Source organism: Pagrus pagrus, assembly GCF_965226575.1.
Source record: "Pagrus pagrus genome assembly, chromosome: 20".
Classification (NCBI taxonomy): Eukaryota; Metazoa; Chordata; class Actinopteri; order Spariformes; family Sparidae; genus Pagrus; species Pagrus pagrus.
Genome location: NC_140207.1, coordinates 27,555,819 through 27,574,396, shown reverse-complemented (window position 1 = coordinate 27,574,396; position 18,578 = coordinate 27,555,819). Strand labels below are relative to the sequence as shown.

General features: G+C 41.1%; 1 protein-coding gene across 1 annotated transcript in view; it reads left to right on the top strand.

The window, feature by feature from the left end:
• LOC311249491 (uncharacterized protein) overlaps positions 1–18,578 on the top strand; it is an 81,434-nt gene that overhangs the window by 38,516 nt on the left and 24,340 nt on the right. The window contains exons 2-3 of the mRNA XM_084340554.1: positions 4,562–4,681; positions 14,807–14,885. Coding sequence (XP_084196680.1) covers positions 4,562–4,681; positions 14,807–14,885 — 199 coding nt within the window. The remainder of the gene's footprint in view (positions 1–4,561; positions 4,682–14,806; positions 14,886–18,578) is intronic.

The window sequence follows — 18,578 nt, the reverse complement described above, 5'->3', positions numbered from 1 at the left end:
CTCCATGCGCGATACTGTCACTCGATGCCGAAAATACTGGAAGAGAGTTAACTCCCTGCTGCGAAAATATATCTGGAATAGTGGGCATCCCAAAATGAAAATTTCCACCTTGCAGTGATCAAAGCGTGAGGGTGGGCTGGCCTTCCTAAATTTTATGAGGTATCATCAGGCCTTTCAGCTACGCCCGCTTCTACACTGGACTCATTGAAGACAGCCGCTTTAGTGATAACGCGCCTGCTCAGTTCAGAATAAAGACACTCAGTAGGATTGTAAGACACTAGACCGAGAGGGGAGGTGGGAGGGAGGGGGGACACCGCCGGAGGGAGGGAGGAAGGGAGGGATATGTTAAAAATGTACTGACCTGACTGACTGTCTGACCTTGCCATGTGAAATTATAATTTCAATAAAATAGTTGTTCACAAAAAAAATGGCTAGCAAGCGAAAGTTAAACCGGAGTGTATCACTCACACACTTTGGGTTCACATCCAAAAAGGTGGCACTCAGAGATGAAGAGGCACCAAAAGACGAAGCTGGTGCAGCTAGCACAGTGGGCCCACTTGCTACCAGAACAGAGGATCCTCTCACACCCAGTGACTCCCCAGAAGAACAACGTGAAGTTGAGGCCGAGTGCTCCGAAGACGCAGCAGGTGCTAAGGTAACGCTAGCTGCTACTGCTGCTAGCACAAGTGACTTGCCGGCTGGTTGGACAATGAAGCAGGTGGGCGAATGGAAAGAATGCAAGTTATGTAGGCCTTGTGGTTGGTTTCGGTCCTTTTTTCAATTTGAGAGATGGCCTGTTTGCACGGTTAGGTGAATATGCTTTGTGTATGCTTTCAATGATGCATCTGTCTGATCGTATTTGCTGTAGATGGATGGTTAAATAATGTCACACGATCAGTCATACTGCAGGCTCTCATTGGCAAGTGCACTGATTGCGTGTCAGTCCCTGATAGGCTTTACCTGGCATTTATTCAGTTGATTGCTCTTGTAAGTGCGCCAGATTGGTGCCAATTATTGTCGTGTCTGCATTGTAGCTAATGCACAACTTTGCCTATCCTTGTTATAAAACAATGTGCATCCAAACAACTTTAGCCAATGCAACCTCCTATGTCAGTGTTGCTTTACAAATACTATAGCATATCGGATTGTCAAAAATTGTGTGTGTGTATGTTGTCATGTAGGCTATAGACTGATTGTCTTGGCTTGCATCCATGAAATATTGTAATGTTATAGGCCTACTGCATATTGAGAAAATTTAGATTGGTATTGCGCATCAATTTGGAGATGGGGACCCGCCCGAATATTGGCAGGTATTTCACACACTGATATCTAATATATATTATCCGTTAATAAATACATTTGGAAACAATTTTTAACTTTAGTTTTCATCCTTGCATTAGAGTAATAGCATTTAATGTTTTAATGTTACTGTACATTGTGAATATTGCACTGAAGCTTGATTTGAAGGAAATCGTGAATCAAATCGAAATCGCAATATCTGCCAGAAAAATTGCAATTAGATTTTTTCCTAAAATCGTTCTCAATGACAAAGAGCAAGTGCAACAACTAAGGCAAGAGATTGTCAACGGCCTGGAGAACATCAACAAGGCATTATTGCCTGGGAAACTGAAGCTCTGGTGCCTACAGTTTGGACTCCTCTCCTGGACAATTTGGCCACTCGTGTATGTACTTCACCGTGTATGAAGTCCCTATAACAACCGTGGAGAAGATTGAATGAACCATCACTTGATATGCTAAAAGATGGCTTGGTGTCCCACGATGTCTAAGTAACATTGGCATCTATGGCAAAGGAGTCCTGGAGTTACCTCTCACTAGCCTAACTGAGGAATACAAAGGACAAAGGTGTTCCAAAGGACTCCAGAGACAAGCGCATCAGTTAGCTAGCTAGCTAGCTACATCAGCCCTGAGGCATAAAGACAATCTGGGGCAAGTCCAGCAGGGAAGAGGAGGCTTTGGCCTAAAAGCATGTGAACCAACCTGGCGAAAGGCTACAACATCATAGCAGAGGAAGCTGGTGGTCGAGGAGGTACGTTGACAGGAAGAGGTCTTCAGAAGTGCAAAGGCTTTCTCTCTTGCTAAACAGGGGCAATGGATGCAGTGGGAAGGTGTGGAGAGAAGAAAGATCAGCTTGAGGGAACTATGGGAATTGGAAGCAAGCAAGATCAGTTTTATCATCAGAGCTGCATATGACGTGCTTCCATCACCAAAGATTCTCCATCAGTGGTATCGCAAGGACCCAACCTGTGCCCTCTGCCCAACTCCAGCAACTCTCAAACACAACATGACAGGCTGCAAGACCTGCCTTACGCAAGGGTGATACACCTGACGGCACAATCAGGTCCTCAAGAGCCTGGCAGCAGCTCTGGAAAGCAAGTGGTGTTACATGCTGACATGTGGGGCACTCAGCAGCCCGATCTATCAATACTGCAATAGGTCAGTTGTGTGAACATTAGCCTGGCTTTCCAAGAGAAGCGCCTTTCTGCATGTCTGTCAATTCCTCTTTTCTGCTCTTTTCTAATCACACATAGAGTGGACATTTATAATAACCTTATAAATGTATAGTGTAAGCCTATAGCCTTTTATGTGTTCCCAATAGAAGTGGAATGTTGCAATGTCTGCAACAATCAAGTTAAAAGGATCATATACTTGACATACATCTCCCAGCAGTCTAAACCTATCAATCAATCAATCAATCAATCAATCAATCAAGGCGAGAGGGGGGAGAAGCAGTGGGAGAGACGGGGGGATACAGCAGCCACAGTAGTAACAGCTTTACTAATTGAGATATGAATATTAATAATACTAAAAGTATAATAATAATAATAATTATAATAATGATGATGATGATAGTAGAAGTCAAGCAGGACTGCAGCAGCAGGGCCAACCACCATCTATGGGAACTGTCATGTATCGACTTCTTAATCTTTGTTTGTCCAAAAAGGTTTTCCAGAGTTTCAAAAAGTCACCAATAAAAATGAAATAATCTCCACGAGTCCTCCAAAGCTGAGTGCAGTAATGTTTAATTGTCAACAATGGAAGCATGAGATCATACAGACAAAAGTTCATTTGATAAGACCCAAATACAATACAAAACATACTCCTTATATTCACTAATTCAGGGGCTGGACACCATGGTTTATCCAATCCTGGCTCGTTCTTTTGTTTATGTACAAATTTTGCTGACTCGGGTATTTTCCTGCACGACGCTAAAACACGTGCCCCCCATTTCTGCATTTCCTTGATCTTCCCTGCTCAACAAACTTCGACACCGGGCTTTTCCTTTGATCTTCCCTGCTCGACAAAACCTTGCCATTGCGGCGCCCCTAAATCTCTGAGGCTGGGAAAATCCAAGCATGATTTCACTCTTTCATTTGTGGTTATATTTCACTCTAAAGTAACGCAATTCAGTATTTTAATCATCAATTCAATCAATAGGTGCATGTTCAAACAACTAGTGCAGAGTAAAACATGTTTTAACCATTCATTTATGATTAATTCACATTTTGATTAGATTCTTTAATATCTCAGTACTTGTTACCAGCTGCCATTAACCACTAACTACTTATTTATGGTTATATGGGAAAGAGAAAGAGAGAGAAGCTCAGTGAATCATAGGAAATCCCCCGGCAGTCTAGCTAAGAGCCTGTGCAGGCCCTAACTATAGGCTTTATAAAAAAAAAAAACTAAACATAGAGAGGGTGTCTGCCTCCCAAACCAATACTGGAAGATAGTTCCACAGGTGGAACTATGGCTTGATGGCTGAATGGTCTGCCTCCCATTCCACTTTTGGAGACTCTAGGAACCACAAGTAACTCTGCATCCTTAGAGCACAGTGTTCAAGTGGGGTAATAGGGTACTATCAGGTCTTGAAGAAATGCTGGTTCCTGACCATTAAGGGTTTTGTATGTAAGGAGGAGGATTTTAAATTCAATTCTGCATTTTACAGGAAGCCAGTGCAGAGAAGCTATTATGGGATGAATATGTTCTCTAATGTGAGTCCTGCAGCATCAATAATCCAGCCTTGAGGTAAAAAAAACATAGACTAATTTCTCTGCATCTTTTTGAGACGGGATGCTCCTGATTGTTACAATGTTCCAAAGGTGGAAGAAAGCAGTCCTTGAAATTTGCTTTATGTAGGAGTGAAGGACAAATCCTGATCAAAGATAACTCCCAGAGAGAGAGAGAAACAAACCACCATGAAACACAATCACAAACAGCAGTGACCATACTTTCTAATAGATAAGTGTGTTTTCTTGACAGATTCGCCCATGGCATGCAGACAAAACAACACAGGTGCCAAAATGCTGCAGAACGCAAGCCTCTGTCTGAACAGCCCAATTGGTTAACATTTCGGCAAAAGAGTGTGGGCAGCGCTTGGCTGCGCTTTCACCTCCTGTGTGTCTGTGTCTGTATGGCAGCTTGTAAGAAGTGTTGGTATCCAAAAAAAGGTCACGGTACACCAAAGAGCAAAATGCCTGTACTGCATACCAGTGATTATCAGCCCATTTCAATAATCAAATATGGTTTGTTCTCTCTGCAGCTACAGTCTGCCTCTGCCCACTTTATAGCAGCCAAACACATCACTCCCTTTAAGAGGTATGTGGATGACATCAACTTCCGGCTGGTATCCTATCACTTCTTCAGCTGCTGTCATATTTCGGTAAGTTTTCACTCTGCTGTGATTCATGTTCTGACAGATTCTGGAAAACCAAACCAGCCAAAACGTCATCATCCAACCACTGACAACAAACAAGGATAGTGGTTCCTCTTAATCTGAATCTCTGTTTGCTCTCGACCACTTTAATAATAATCCTTTCCATATTCTTGCTTTCTGTTTCTCTGTCACCAAGATGTTGGCTTAACCAAATATTTTCTGTCATTGACTGAATTCTTTTACAATGATGGAAACATCTGAAGGCTCTCCATAAGGATCTACCATAAAGTTAGTAACTTAAGATGGGTCACAATGGGATAGTAACCACTGGGTCACAGTTGGGAGCAGCTGCGTATCTAGTGCAGAGGGAGTGCATGCTGCGTGATTTCCTCCCTGTGATCCTGCAAGCACCTGCAAGCGGAGTTTGCCTGATCAACTTCAAAAGTCTCAAGCAAGCAGTATTAATTTTGTCGGCTATTTTTCAATTTAGTTTTAGTCTTAGTCTTGTGTCAAATGCCCTTATTAGTTTTATTCATATTTAGTCAGCTTGTATTCTTTTTTGTTTAGTCACATTTTAGTTGATGAAAAGTCTTGGTATTTTAGTCTAGTTTTAGTCGACTAAAATCCAGATCCATAGTTTTAGTCAATAGTCTTTTTTTAGTCTTTGAAAGCAGATTGACAGTAATGTTAATCACAATTAATCTAGTCAAACCAATAGATTCATTTTAGTCTTTTTCTCAATCATCTCACAAGATTTATGTCATTATTACCTGATGAAGTAGCTCCACATGTTGAATGATTAGGAATGCTACGTTGCTAGAGGAGCAGCTGCAAAGACACGTGTTGCTGCTTTCTGTCAGCCCGGGTGTTCAACGATGTGAACCAAAAACACTGCTGACGTGATGTCTGAAGTAAGACCAAATTTTATTTTTTTAAGCAGGTAAATCGACCCAGATGAAGCTACGACATCTCAGGAATAATAAGTTTTATCAGGCAGGAATACATTTATTGAAACACGGGTTAACACGTGAAATTACTCTGTAGCACGTTTCACCAGAGAAGCTCTGTTTGTACTTGCCGCACTAACACAGAGCACCAGTGTTGTGTGTGCTCCTCACTCAGGCACACACACACACACACACACACACACCCCTGGCAGCAGCGCAGGAGGAGAAAAAAACTGACGCGCATCCAGTGAAGGCACTTTTTGGATTGTAATTTAAAAGTCTGTGACGAAAAAAGAAAGAGACATTTTATTAAGTTTTTATTTGATTAAGTAGATTTCGTCTCGTCTTTTTTCGTCAACAAAAAATGCGTGTTAATTTCGTCACAGCCAGTGTTTAAGGGCATTAATTTCGTCTCGTCTTCGTCTCGTTTTCGTCATGAAAAAAAACATAGTTGACGAATATTTTTCGTCTCGTCTCGTCTGACGAAATTAACACTGCAAGCAAGGGCTCAAATGGTGGCAGCCTGCCATTGCAGGTGCCACTGTTTGGGGCATCTGCCACTGACCTGCTGCTGCAGCTGCCAGTACTTGAGCTGGCTGTATCTCAAACTCTGACCAAGTGGAGCTGCCAATTCCAGTCTCCAGTGTGGCATCAGAGGACTGGTTCAGAACAAAATTAAAACAGCCATATATAATGTGTCCCAAGATCCAGACGTACTTATCATTTTAGAAATTCCTAATTCATCAATTGAACCTGAGCCACAAATGATTGTTTTTCATACCTCTTAGACTCTAAACAACCTCACATTGAGTTAGAGAATACTTTTGTTTATTGTTGTTGGCCTGTTGTCAGCAAAGAAATGACTTTGGTTTCTGTTGAAGGGTAAAGACATTCCTTTCCATTCTTCTCTCCTCTCGTTTTTTCTTATCTTGCATTTATTTTTAGGGCTTTAAAGGAGAATTGTGTTTGTATTAGTTGTGTATATTGCTGAAGTATCTCTAAGTTGCATTTTCATATTAACCAATAACCTCTATCATTAAGGATATGTGTATATCTGACTCCAATCTCAGTTCAATCAGGAGAGATAATTTTGAGTGAACGTAAAGATTTATTGCCATGTGTACAATAGAGAATGTAGAAGTGTTTGGCGGTTAGACTCCATTGTGATGTAGTAATATTTGGGGAGGTGATGAAGCTGTGTGTCAAATAGGAAACCACAGCAAAGCAAAGTGAAGAATAGAAAGGAACGACAAGACAGATTTTTTGATGAATATCAATCCTTACCTTACCGCAGGGGTATATTTCTAGCAAAAGTAAACATAAGAGTATCAGATAGAGAAATGCATAGCTGGGAAGAAAATCATAAATATCAAGATTTTCCCCCCTGAATAGTAAACTTAATGCTTATGACATAATAAACACGATTAAAGGTCAGTGAGGACCAAAATGAAATAAAAGGTCATATGATCAGATAAAAAATTAAGACATATAGTAGAATACAAACAAGATGTGAGGTCTGGCAACCAACAGAAATTAAGTCTGAATGACAAAAAGAAATTAAGGTCCGATGAGCAGTCTGCAAAAGGGGCATGAAGACCATAAATATGAACAAAATGAATAAACGGTCAACATAAGGACCAGACAGAAATAAGAGTCACAAGACAAACAGCAGGCCAACGATAAATAAAATGTAAACAGAAATTAATCTATTGAATGAATCTATCTACTGAGAAAAGTAATGCATGAGAGTACTTGGCGACTTGTTGCGCACATCTGTTATCCTGTCCTGTCCTTTTCACCAAAAAATTTAAAATAATGGGAATATTTCCACAAAGTTAATGCTGTCCTCTCTGCCATCTCTCTACATTGAATTAGCTAGCAATGCATGCACACACTGACACAACTCTAGGTTTACCTTCCACTGGCATGCAGCCACCTGCTAAGCAGCAGGATGGAAACAGAAAATCTTCAGGGATTTTCTTTTATATTTGTGGCGGCAAGAGGAAAGAAAAGACAGTAATTTTTCCAGCAACTTTTATGAAAAAATAACTAAATAATGGATTACTTGCATTGCAGATCTAATGTATTACATTACTCATTACAACAAACAAGTAATCCGAGTACTCTAACGGACCCCAACACTGCCGCTAACCAAACAGAAAATCAAGTCCGACAACCAGTCTACAGATATGCAAATATGAATGATGTGAGGTCATGAAGACCATGAATATAAACAAAATAAATAAACAGTCAGCATAAGGACCAAACAGAAACAAAAGTCATAAGGAAGTATAACCAACATCCCAATCTTTGCAAGGAAGCTGATGAAATGCCTTGGTTGGCTGCAAAGGTAGCAGCACCTATCCTAAATGAATGCGCTGAATAGTGCTGAGGGGGTGAGATGCTTTTGATGAGGACTTGCTTTAAATGATGATTAAACCAAGTTTTGGTAAAGGGGATATTTGCTGAGGTAAGAAATAACAGAGAGAAGGGGCTAGTGGTAGGTCTAATTAGTTGGTATTTAATCATGGATTTAAAAGGGCAAAAGGTGGAATCAGTGCGAGCCATGACTAAGGAGCAAGCAGCTCCACACTTGGAATGTTTGAGATGTAGACTTTCATGACTGGATCAAAAAATATAATATCTCTGTTTGGATCGAATGACTGAGAGGATGTGGTGAATTCCCCTGCTCTAAGGAAAGCATAAAAGGCTAATAGGAATACGGCATCGAATATTGCATCAATATTCGGAGAGAAGATGCCTTCTCTGTGAACTGACAGCATCCTATACAATAAGGAAAGAGTAATAGGCTGTCTGCGGTCAGGGATAGGGAGAGAAACTTTACAGATACCTTTTAACATTATTTTTCCTGCAGGGTTGGAAAACAAGCTAGGAAAGGAAGGATCATAACATCTGATGTTAAACAGAACCCCAGCAATTAGCCCACAGATGTATTGATGTTAAAATGTTTGATATCCATACAACAGAAAATAAAAGCAGACTGTACATATGGAAACAGGTTTAAGTGGCATTAAAATTGAGACACACAACATTGCAAAGGTACTCCAAGGGAAATCATATGTTAAGAGGGTAGAGACTGCTCAACCCTCTCTCATATAATGTCTAGCTGATTCCAAATATCTGTGCAGGGGACTTTGATTTAGTACAGAGCTTTAAGTGAGGCAGCTATTGTGTTGAAATGACCAGACATGGTTTTCTGGGAAAGGCCATGTTCGAGACAGACGCATAGTTTTTCACTCTGCTTCAATCGGTCCTAAAATCATTCCCCCACTTGAAAAATAACTTGCAAACTTTAAAAGGGAGGGAAATGAGTGGGGGGAAATCACAGAAAGGCCAGAAGAGTTCAAAAAAGCAGGTAACTGGGCAATTAACGTTGAAAAATCTGCTAATGGAGCCCTCCGACGAGGAAAGTAGCACCTTGCTAGCTAGCAGAGAAGGGGCCGGCGAGCCTGGAGGCGAGCTGCTTTGTGAAGTGTTATCTATTTCGAAAAATCTCTGTGACTTTAAAAGATATACACATGGCTATTTCTGATTTAAAGAAAAACTTGAAGGAGGAGCTGTCAACGCTCAAACAAGAGCTCAACCAGAAGCTACTCAAGGTTGGGGAGACACTTGAGGCTTAAGGCCAAGCTACCACCGAGGCAGAGGAGCGCAGCTCTGAAGTGGAAACGAGTGGTACGGTAACCAAACACAGCAGCGCCTCTGTCTGCTGAAATAACAACGCAAACTGCGGGAAAAGTCTGATCTGGAAAGTAGATCTAGAAGAAACAACATACGGATGTATGGTGTGCCTGAGGACTCCGAGGGTGACTCAATGATTACGTTTGCAGAAAATCTGTTAACCACGCAGCTCCCTCCGCCTGATGGCATGTACCTCCAAATACAACGTGCTCACAGAGCTCTGGCACAGAAACCAGCACCTGAAGCTAAGCCAAGGTCAATTGTTATAAACTTCTTGCAGTTTGACATTACAGAAACCATCCTGAAACTAGCTTGGAAGAAGAAAGTTCACATAAATATTAAACAGATTTTCTTTGACCACGATTACTCATACATGGTGATGAAGAAGCACAGAGCCTACGGGGGATGGGCATCTGCTTCCAAACTCCATTCATGAGGATCCAAATCCACTGGAGCACCGGCCCGCAGACCAATATAGAACACGAAAAACTTAAAAGACAGGGATTTAAATATGTTTTTTCCTCTTCAAATGGCCTAAAACATACAAGAGGGGTGGATATACTGATTTCTGGAAGAGTAATGTATGAACATATGACTATTAAGGATAAATAAGGTAGATTTGTACTGATAAAGGGGAAAGTTGATGGAAATTTACCCTATACAATGTTTATATCCCCCCAGGCTCTGAATCAGATTTCTGTATAAAAATACAAGACAGAAACGCAACATAAGCACAAGGAACTCTTATATGTGGTGGAGATTTTAATATAGCTCTGAACCCCCACCTTGACTCATCGGGAACAATAATATTTCAATCCAAAAAAATAACAAAGAAAATAAACTCAATAATATCAGAGGTAGGACTGATTGATGTCTGGAGACAACTAAATCCATCACATAGAAACTTTACTTTCTTTTCCTCCCCACACTCAACATACTCAAGAATAGACTATTTCTTGTTATTCTGAACCAATGTCAGCAAGGTATAAAATTGTCACATTGGAACAATGGACATATCTGATCACTGCCCATTGTATTTGATCCTAACAGCGACGTATAGAAAGAAGCTGACACATTGGAGCCTTAATTCAAGCATATTGAACAAACATAGGATTGAGCAGTTTGAGAAAGAAATAGCCGATTATCAAGAATGTAACAATAATGGAAAGCGTCTCCGCCAGTGCTCTGGGATGCCTGTAAAGCAGTAATGAGAGGAAAAGTGATTGCATGAACAGCCTTCAGAAAGAACTAAAAAACCTAGAGTCCAGACACAAGAACTCAATAGATTGTAGAATTAAAGTTGAGATGACGAAGAAAAGAAATCAAATAGACAAAATACACACTCAAGAAATTCATTGATATGACATTGATATTTACTAAACAAAATTATTATGAAGGGGGTAGTAAATATACAAAGCTGTTGGCATATAAACTCTGAAAACAACAGGCGGATAACACAATATATAAGATATATAAGAAGGGAAATTTCAGCGTCATGGAAGGAAGCGATGATCTCAGTTATACCCAAGGAAGGGAAAGATAAACTGGAGTGTGCAAACTACAGCCAAATTAGTGTACTTAACCTGGATTACAAATTATTTACCTCAATTATTTCAAAAAGACCTGAAATAATCCATATTGATCAGACAGGATTTGTCCAAGTCCGTCAGACACATGACAACATTAGAAGATCGTTACAAATTATTAGACGTATAAATGAAAACAAAATTAATGCCATGCTGATTAGTCTAGATGCTGAAAAGGCTGTTGACTCGGTGAGATGGAAATTTCTATTCAATGCTATGGAGACCTTTGGATTTGATCAAACAATTAACAAGACACTAGAAGCCATATATAATAAGCCATCAGCTAGATTGAAACTCAATGGAGAGCTCACTGACTCTTTTCTGTTCGAGGCATCCACAAGACAGGGCTGCCCATTAAGTTCACTTTTATTTGTGATTGTGGATTAAACAGAACAACAAGATTAAAGGTATAGAAATGGCAGCAGGGAAACAAAAACTCACCTTGTTTGTGGACGATATTCTTGTGTATCTCTCAAGCCCAACAGACTCCCTACCTGACTTGATGTCAGTGCTACATGAATACGGGTCATACTCAGGCTACAAACTAAATGAGCAAAAGACACAGGTGCTTAATATACACTATAATTGGCCCTTCCATGTCTGAGGGATTGCTACAGCAGCCCAAATTCAGCCACTAGTTGACTGGTGTAAACCCAACGATAGGTTGAGATGGAAAGAGATAGAAAGCTCGGTGGGGAGGGGACTACCAGTTACCACGTTGGTTGGAGACCCTTGATTGACAGACGGTCTTTCAGACCCCAACAACCCTTGGATATCTAGTTCCCTGAGGACTTGGAAGGAGCTAATTAAAAAGTACTAATTGAAGGACAGGACTGACATTTTTAAATGGTTTGCTTATGATCCGGATTTCATTCCCAGTACACATGATGCAAGGTTTAGAAGCTGGATTGGAAATGGTCTTACTGCATATTGTACCCTCTTCAACAAGGAATGGTTATGAGCTTCCAGGACCTAAAGGACAACTTTAATCTGCAGAATCAGGATCATTTCGGGTACCTACGAATCACGGATTTTGTTTACAAGAAATTTCCAATTGGAGGCCCCTCAATTGAGGAAGAAATCTTAGTCATTTTTCATAATGCCTATGAGGGTGCCACCTGCCAAAACATTATATCTAAATTAAATACTGCTTTTCAAAATTAAAAGGGTGATCATACTCTGAATATTAAAGCAAGATGGCAAACAGAGGGCAACTTCACAATAAAAATAGATGAATGGGACAGGATCTGCACACAGCAGTGGTCTACTACAAGCTCTCCCTCCTGAAGAGAATTCAGCTGGAAGAATGTGACTCAATTCTTCTGCACTCCAGCATAAAAGACTAGTTACTCTAACCAGACCACCTGCTGGAGGTCCTGTGGAAGTGCACTGGCCAACCACCTTCACATTTTCTGGATGTGGAGAGATGTGTGTGTGTGTATGTATGTGTGCATATATATAAACCTACAAGCGGACTTGCTGCTCATTCAAGGAACGGACTTTCCCCCTACTGTTCACTGTATGTTCTATGTCCTGTGGGCACATGTGACGTGACGGGCTGTGTTGATGATGTAATGAATGATGACCATGTGATGCTTCTCATGCACAGCATGATATCTTTTGATGTTGTGCATCCTCTATTGATGATGCTGACGACAGCTTGATTATCACATAAGACTAAGATGTGTTTGCATTTCCAATGCTGTCCCCAGACATAGCAAGCTGCAGCGATGGGATAAATCTTACACAGCGCTGAAGACAAGTCGAGATGGAGTTGCATCCAAGAAAATGATCAATGAATCGGAGGAATGCACCAGCTAGTCATGGAAGAAAGTAATGCCATTCCAGTGATCAAGCAGATGCAATCAGAAGTGCAAATCAGAATGTCAGCCTATATGTGATAGAGAAGATTTGGCATGGAAAACACCATGTTCAGCAATCGGCAGATGAAGGAGTGCCCCTGAGGAATGACGTGCATTACAAAGTTAAGATGGCCAAGGAGGGAGAGCAAATGTTGTTACTTAATGCCGAGAGACTCCAGTGGATGGGAATGATTTTGAAAATATCAGTGATATCTGCTTTGGATAGCCACATGTCCTGGCCTTCTAGCTTAATTATTTTAATGGCATTATTGACAGTGGCATAGAAGAGAGAGAAGGGCTCATGTGGAATAAGGCTATACATGCTTGAGAAGGGGCCGGAGTGAGGGGCGGACATTGAGAATTAATATTTTCTCCCATGAGTATTTCCTCGTGGCTACACCTATTGTGCGAAATACTTGGAAGGGCTGAAATGGGCCTGTAACATACCCTTTGTTGATGTCTTTCTCTAACAAGTGGAAACTGTAGTCATGCTCAAGTCTTTGCAGTGGCTGTAGATGTGGAGAAAATGGCAGTTGTGGTATGTAACATTTTCATTGAATTTATGTACTTGCTGAAAAGATGCACCTGGTGGCCTTGGCTTGTCAGAGGCAGAATGAAAATGGGGTGGGAAAGGAGTCCTGGCAGTCACAGGCTGGAACAGTGCTGCGGGCAGAAGGGAGCAATGTGACCTGGATTCCCGCAGTTGTTACAGGTAATTATATGGCGGCTTCCAGCGATCATCACCAGCACTTGGGTGTCCAGTATGGGCTAGTATAGGCAAATGGTAGATTGGACGATGTGGAGCGCAGTTTTGCTTGACAAGGGTTTATGGTAGAGATAGAACATGTTTGTCTTGTATTTAAGATAAAAGTTGCAGATGAGGGCAAGGCATTGAGTGCTTGCCTTCTTTCAAGGAAAATGGAACAGATAACATCATGGTAAAGGCCGAAAGCAACAAGAAACTGGTCGATTGATAAGTCGCTGTTTAGCTGGGGCTCTGCCAACTTCAAAACTGCCATGATATTATCACCGGTGGCGATAGTTTTATCGCACCTGGTGGAAGGCAGGATGAGACTGACTTGATTGATGTCCTTATGTCCTTAGTATTTTTTACCTTAGCCAGGGTGTTATGATTGTACCATGAGCAATGTATGGCCTAAATAAAGGGGGGGGCTGGCTGCCGCATGGAGGCCTGGGTTGTGGTGATGGTCGCAGGGGGTGAGGGGGGTCAGGTGAATAAAGGGAGTAGGGAAAGAGGTGAATGAAAAAATAGTCTTCCTGATTTAACTCATGCTGAGAAATATAAGAATTAAAACGTCAATTAAAAGGTGTCAAAGGCAAAGATGCAAATCCTGATTACAGCTATCTCTGCAGAAAATCCCTTGATGCATTTGATTACACTCAAGCAAGCACCCAATTAAAGTCCATGTGGACCAAGAGGAAGGTTGAGTTTAAGCTTGGCTACAGCAGGTCAATTGAGTTCAGTTTAATTTATCGTAAATGATTTGTTAATATTCTAAATTCAACCATCTAAATCTGTAAAATGTCATGGTACATACTGTATTTGCCTGTTAAGGCAAGTTGACTTAAGTGTTTTGATGCCCCCCACTGTCACTGCAGGGAAAAAAAAAAAAAAACATCATTCATCTGCTTTGTGTGGTGTTGACATTAAAAATGTTGCACAGTCGGTGTCTGTGTTCCTTTTTGCTAAACAGGCCCTCATAAATTCATAATCTCTCATAATCTGTAAATTCTTTATGTATAATTTTTTTAAATGTATTTTTGAGTTAATGCTATACACAAGCTTTGTTGCGACCTTTAAAAACAATTAAAATGACAGGTAATACTGACCCTGTCAGTCAAAATGATGGACAACAAGAAATTCTAACACAACCTAACACCATTTGTTTTCTGTCTGCCTCAGTCTCTAACTATAATGTTTTTATTTTCATGGTTTCTGTCCTTATTCCTGTTAATGTGTTGGATTCTGTGCAACTTTTCTTTTATTTAACATATAAAATTGTGACTTTGTAGGCCATGTCAATCTCTGAAACCTGGTATGCCATCAAAGACCATGGCACCAACTACTGCAACCTCTACAACCTCATGGAAGGTAAGTACAAACAACAAAATGCTGAGGACATCATTGACACCCTTTTACTAATCATTCAGTTTCCATTTATTTTTTTTGTCGTAAAGCTAAATGGAATGGACAGGGACTGACCTGTCAGTTAGTTTTGCCAAAGCTAAGCATAGCAGTTGACTGTGCAACGGGAATTTTTGCATTCACAATACTTTCATCCTCAGTCTTAATGGTCACAAGCAGTAGAAAAACGCAGTTAAGTTTCAAGTTACCTTAGCTGAAATTTACACTTACACATTTGACTGGCCAACGTCACATGTTGCTGGTTGACGTCACTTTGCTTTACAGTTAAGTCTAGTTGAACCTTTGTGGGACCGAATGAAGACACAGAATTTTTGTTTCTGTTTGGCCAAGCTTTTTAATTAAAAGTTTTTGCATGTTATCGGTATCTAAATTGTATCTGAGTTACATGAAGGGTTAGGGTAAGGGTTGTTGGAAATCTATTATCATTACTATTATTATTATTATTATTATTATTATTATTATTATTAAATATTTAAAATGTTTACACCATGATTCAAAGTATTAATCCAACCTCATGTGACAAAAAAAAAAAAAAAAAATGGCATGGGAACAGGATTTCAACATTGAACTCTATAGGAAGTTCTGGCAATTACTGGAGCATTCGTACTACTTCCTTTTGTATTAGACAATGCCTTATTCAATTTAAAGTATTGTATCACCCCCACTACTCAAATGATAGACTTGCAAATTATACCCTGATGTTAGCCAAATTTGTTAAAGATGCTATCATAGCCTAGCTATTGTAGCCCATATGTTTTGGTATTGTCAATCCTTGAACAGTTACTGGAAACATGCTTTTTGCTATTTTAAAAGCTTCCCGGTCAATGTTTATAACCATATATATATAAGCCGATTATTGGTAACAGAGAAATGTCCTTTTTTGTCTTTTCTGTCTATACAGTATGCATTTATATCTATGTCTGTGTGTGTGTGTTTGTGTTTATGCATGTGTGTGTACATTGCATGTATTTTCATGTATATATTTATACCTGTTTATAGATTTATTTATTTTTTTTAATTTTCTCCCCTCTTTTCTAAGTTTGGAAAGCCTTGGAAATGTGGGATATGGGTAGGGGAATCTATGTTTACTTATGTTTATAATTGAAAAACCAGAAACACTAGTACAAAAAAGTTCAGCTAATATGGCAATGTATGCTTGTATTAATCTTGTATTAATCTTTCTATACCTCTTGCACTTTTCACAATATTAAGCTTTTTTCAGCAAATTTTTTACGTTGAAAATGAATGGGAGTGCTTCCAGAGGTAGAGGCTTGAAGGTGTTAATCAGTCTTATGGCCTGGCTTTAGAATCTGTCTTTGAACCATCTGCCAGACTGAGTGTGAAGAGGTGGTGCTGTGGTTGGGTTGGCTCTTTAATGTTGTTGTGGTCCCTTCTGAGGACTCTCTGCTGATAGATGCCCTGCAGCGATGAGAGGGCTGTTCCTGTGATGTGCTGGGCAATCTTGATCACTCTCTGCAGGTGTTTACAGTCAGCTTGTGTGCTTTTGCCATAATACACTGTGAAGCTGCTAGAATGGTCTCAATAGTACAGCACTCGAAGTTGCAAAAGAGTGATGATGGCAACTTGAATCTCCTCAGCCTCTGATGTGCTTTTCTGATCAGCTGAGTGATGTGGGGGAAACACGTGTCCTCACTGATGTGTAAAACCAGAGGAACTTGAAGGTGTTAAGATTGCTGACCTTAAACAGGATATCCATCGGCTTTCTAATGAACTTAAAAAGAAAGACCACCAGCTTCATCGACGTAGCCCCTGGGCAGTCCAAGAAGTTTGCCTCTCTCAACGCTGTCCTCCAGGACACAGCTCTGTGGGAACCTGCCACTTGTCAATGGCTTTCCTGCTCCACACCGAACCACCAGTTCTCCTGAGCAAGTGCTGTCTGTGGCTGCAAGAGAGACTTGGATGGGGCTGCCTCACTCCCTCCCATAAGCCTCACTAACCGCTACACAGCCCTATCTGATGACTCCCCAGTCAACCCAGCTGATGCTCCTGCTGCTACAGTCCCTCCACCTGTGGTTAACGGTGCCAAAGCAGCACGCCATTCCATTGTCAAGCACAGCCATCTGGCCCCTGCAGTGCAGGTTCTCTTCCACCTGAGGCAAGCAGTGCCCTGGCAGCTCACTGCTTCGTAGTGAAGCCAGGAGCATCCCATAAGGAGGCTCTACTCAGACGCTCTGGAGGCCCATCCTCAGATCACAGAATGGATGCAGACAGTGAACCCACAGTGGTCATCTTCTTGTCCCCTCTTCCCCCCAACCATATTAATAGTAGGACTCCATAATCAGGAATACCAGCTTCTTTAACGCTGCCACAAACTGTTTGCCTGGAGCCACAGTTTGTGTTATCTTTGAAAAAACTCTTGGAGCTGCTGGGCTCACTCCCGTCCTCCATAAAACTAGTGATTGTCGATGTTGGAACAGTGGATGTATGCCAAAAACAGTCTGAACTGACTTTTAACACCCTTTCTAGCTTTTTAATTACTTTTAAGTATTTTTATCAGCCCCAATTCCCATACTGGCCCATGGAACAGGACACTTCGGCCAAATCCTCAGCCCCCACACTTAGCTCCAGTCCGCTTGTAGAGTACACACCATAGATTTTATAGACAATCTTTATCTTTTCTGGAATTGTGCTCTCTTTTTAAGACTGATGGAGTTCATCTGAATAAGGATAAACTGTTTAAATTCCTTCACCACCTCCTCACCTGAACCTCAATCTATGGAGGTAGAGGCTCCTTAGAGTACTGTTCCCCCTGCTTGCTCCCCCCACTGGCTTCACTGGTCATTTACCACCTCGCCAGTTAATATTCCCATACAGACCATTATGAAGCACAGGAATTCCCATCCATATAGCACACGGCTTTTGGGCTTACGGCTATCAGTGTCCTCGCTCCGCTAGCCTAATCAGCTGTACATACACCCACGAATGTTCATAGATCTGCCCTTTGCAACACCCAATCCAAGTTCTGCTTGTCAATTAACTCATTATATATCATAAACTGGACTTTTTAAGTCTTTCTGAAACTTGGCAGCCACTGAATGATTTTCTCCAGTTAAGTTTAGCAGCTACACTGGGATTTGTTTATCTCTTAGAACTCCGTTCTTCAGGCAGGGTAGGTGGCCTTGTGCTTATTTATCACGAGCAAGACGGAATGAACTGACAAAGACATGAGGGAGAACAAAGACTATATACAGACACACTAACAAGGGCATCAGGCACAGGTGGAGTGAGGCAGGAAAAGAACCAGTGAGGGGAAGGAATGGAAAAGCACTGGAAGGAGGAACTGAAAAGCTAGATGCGACACAAGGGCAACATTTTCAAAATAACACTGGGAACAAGAGAACATAAAACTGGAATTGTAACACATATGTTCTCTACCATACATTGATTAACTAGTTAACATCTGTTCCTTAGTCGTCAGTATGAGGAGACCAAAGCTGAACGTCAAGAGTGGAACACGAAGAGGCACATTAAGAGCAAACAGGGCCAAGCAACATCTCAGAGAGCGCAAAGGGCTGCAGCTCCAACAGGTGACAGTGAGTCCAACCTGGTGGTAAACCTGCAGCAGGCCATCTCTCTGACCACCGAACCTGCTCCAGAGGAGGAGAGGATAGAAAACCG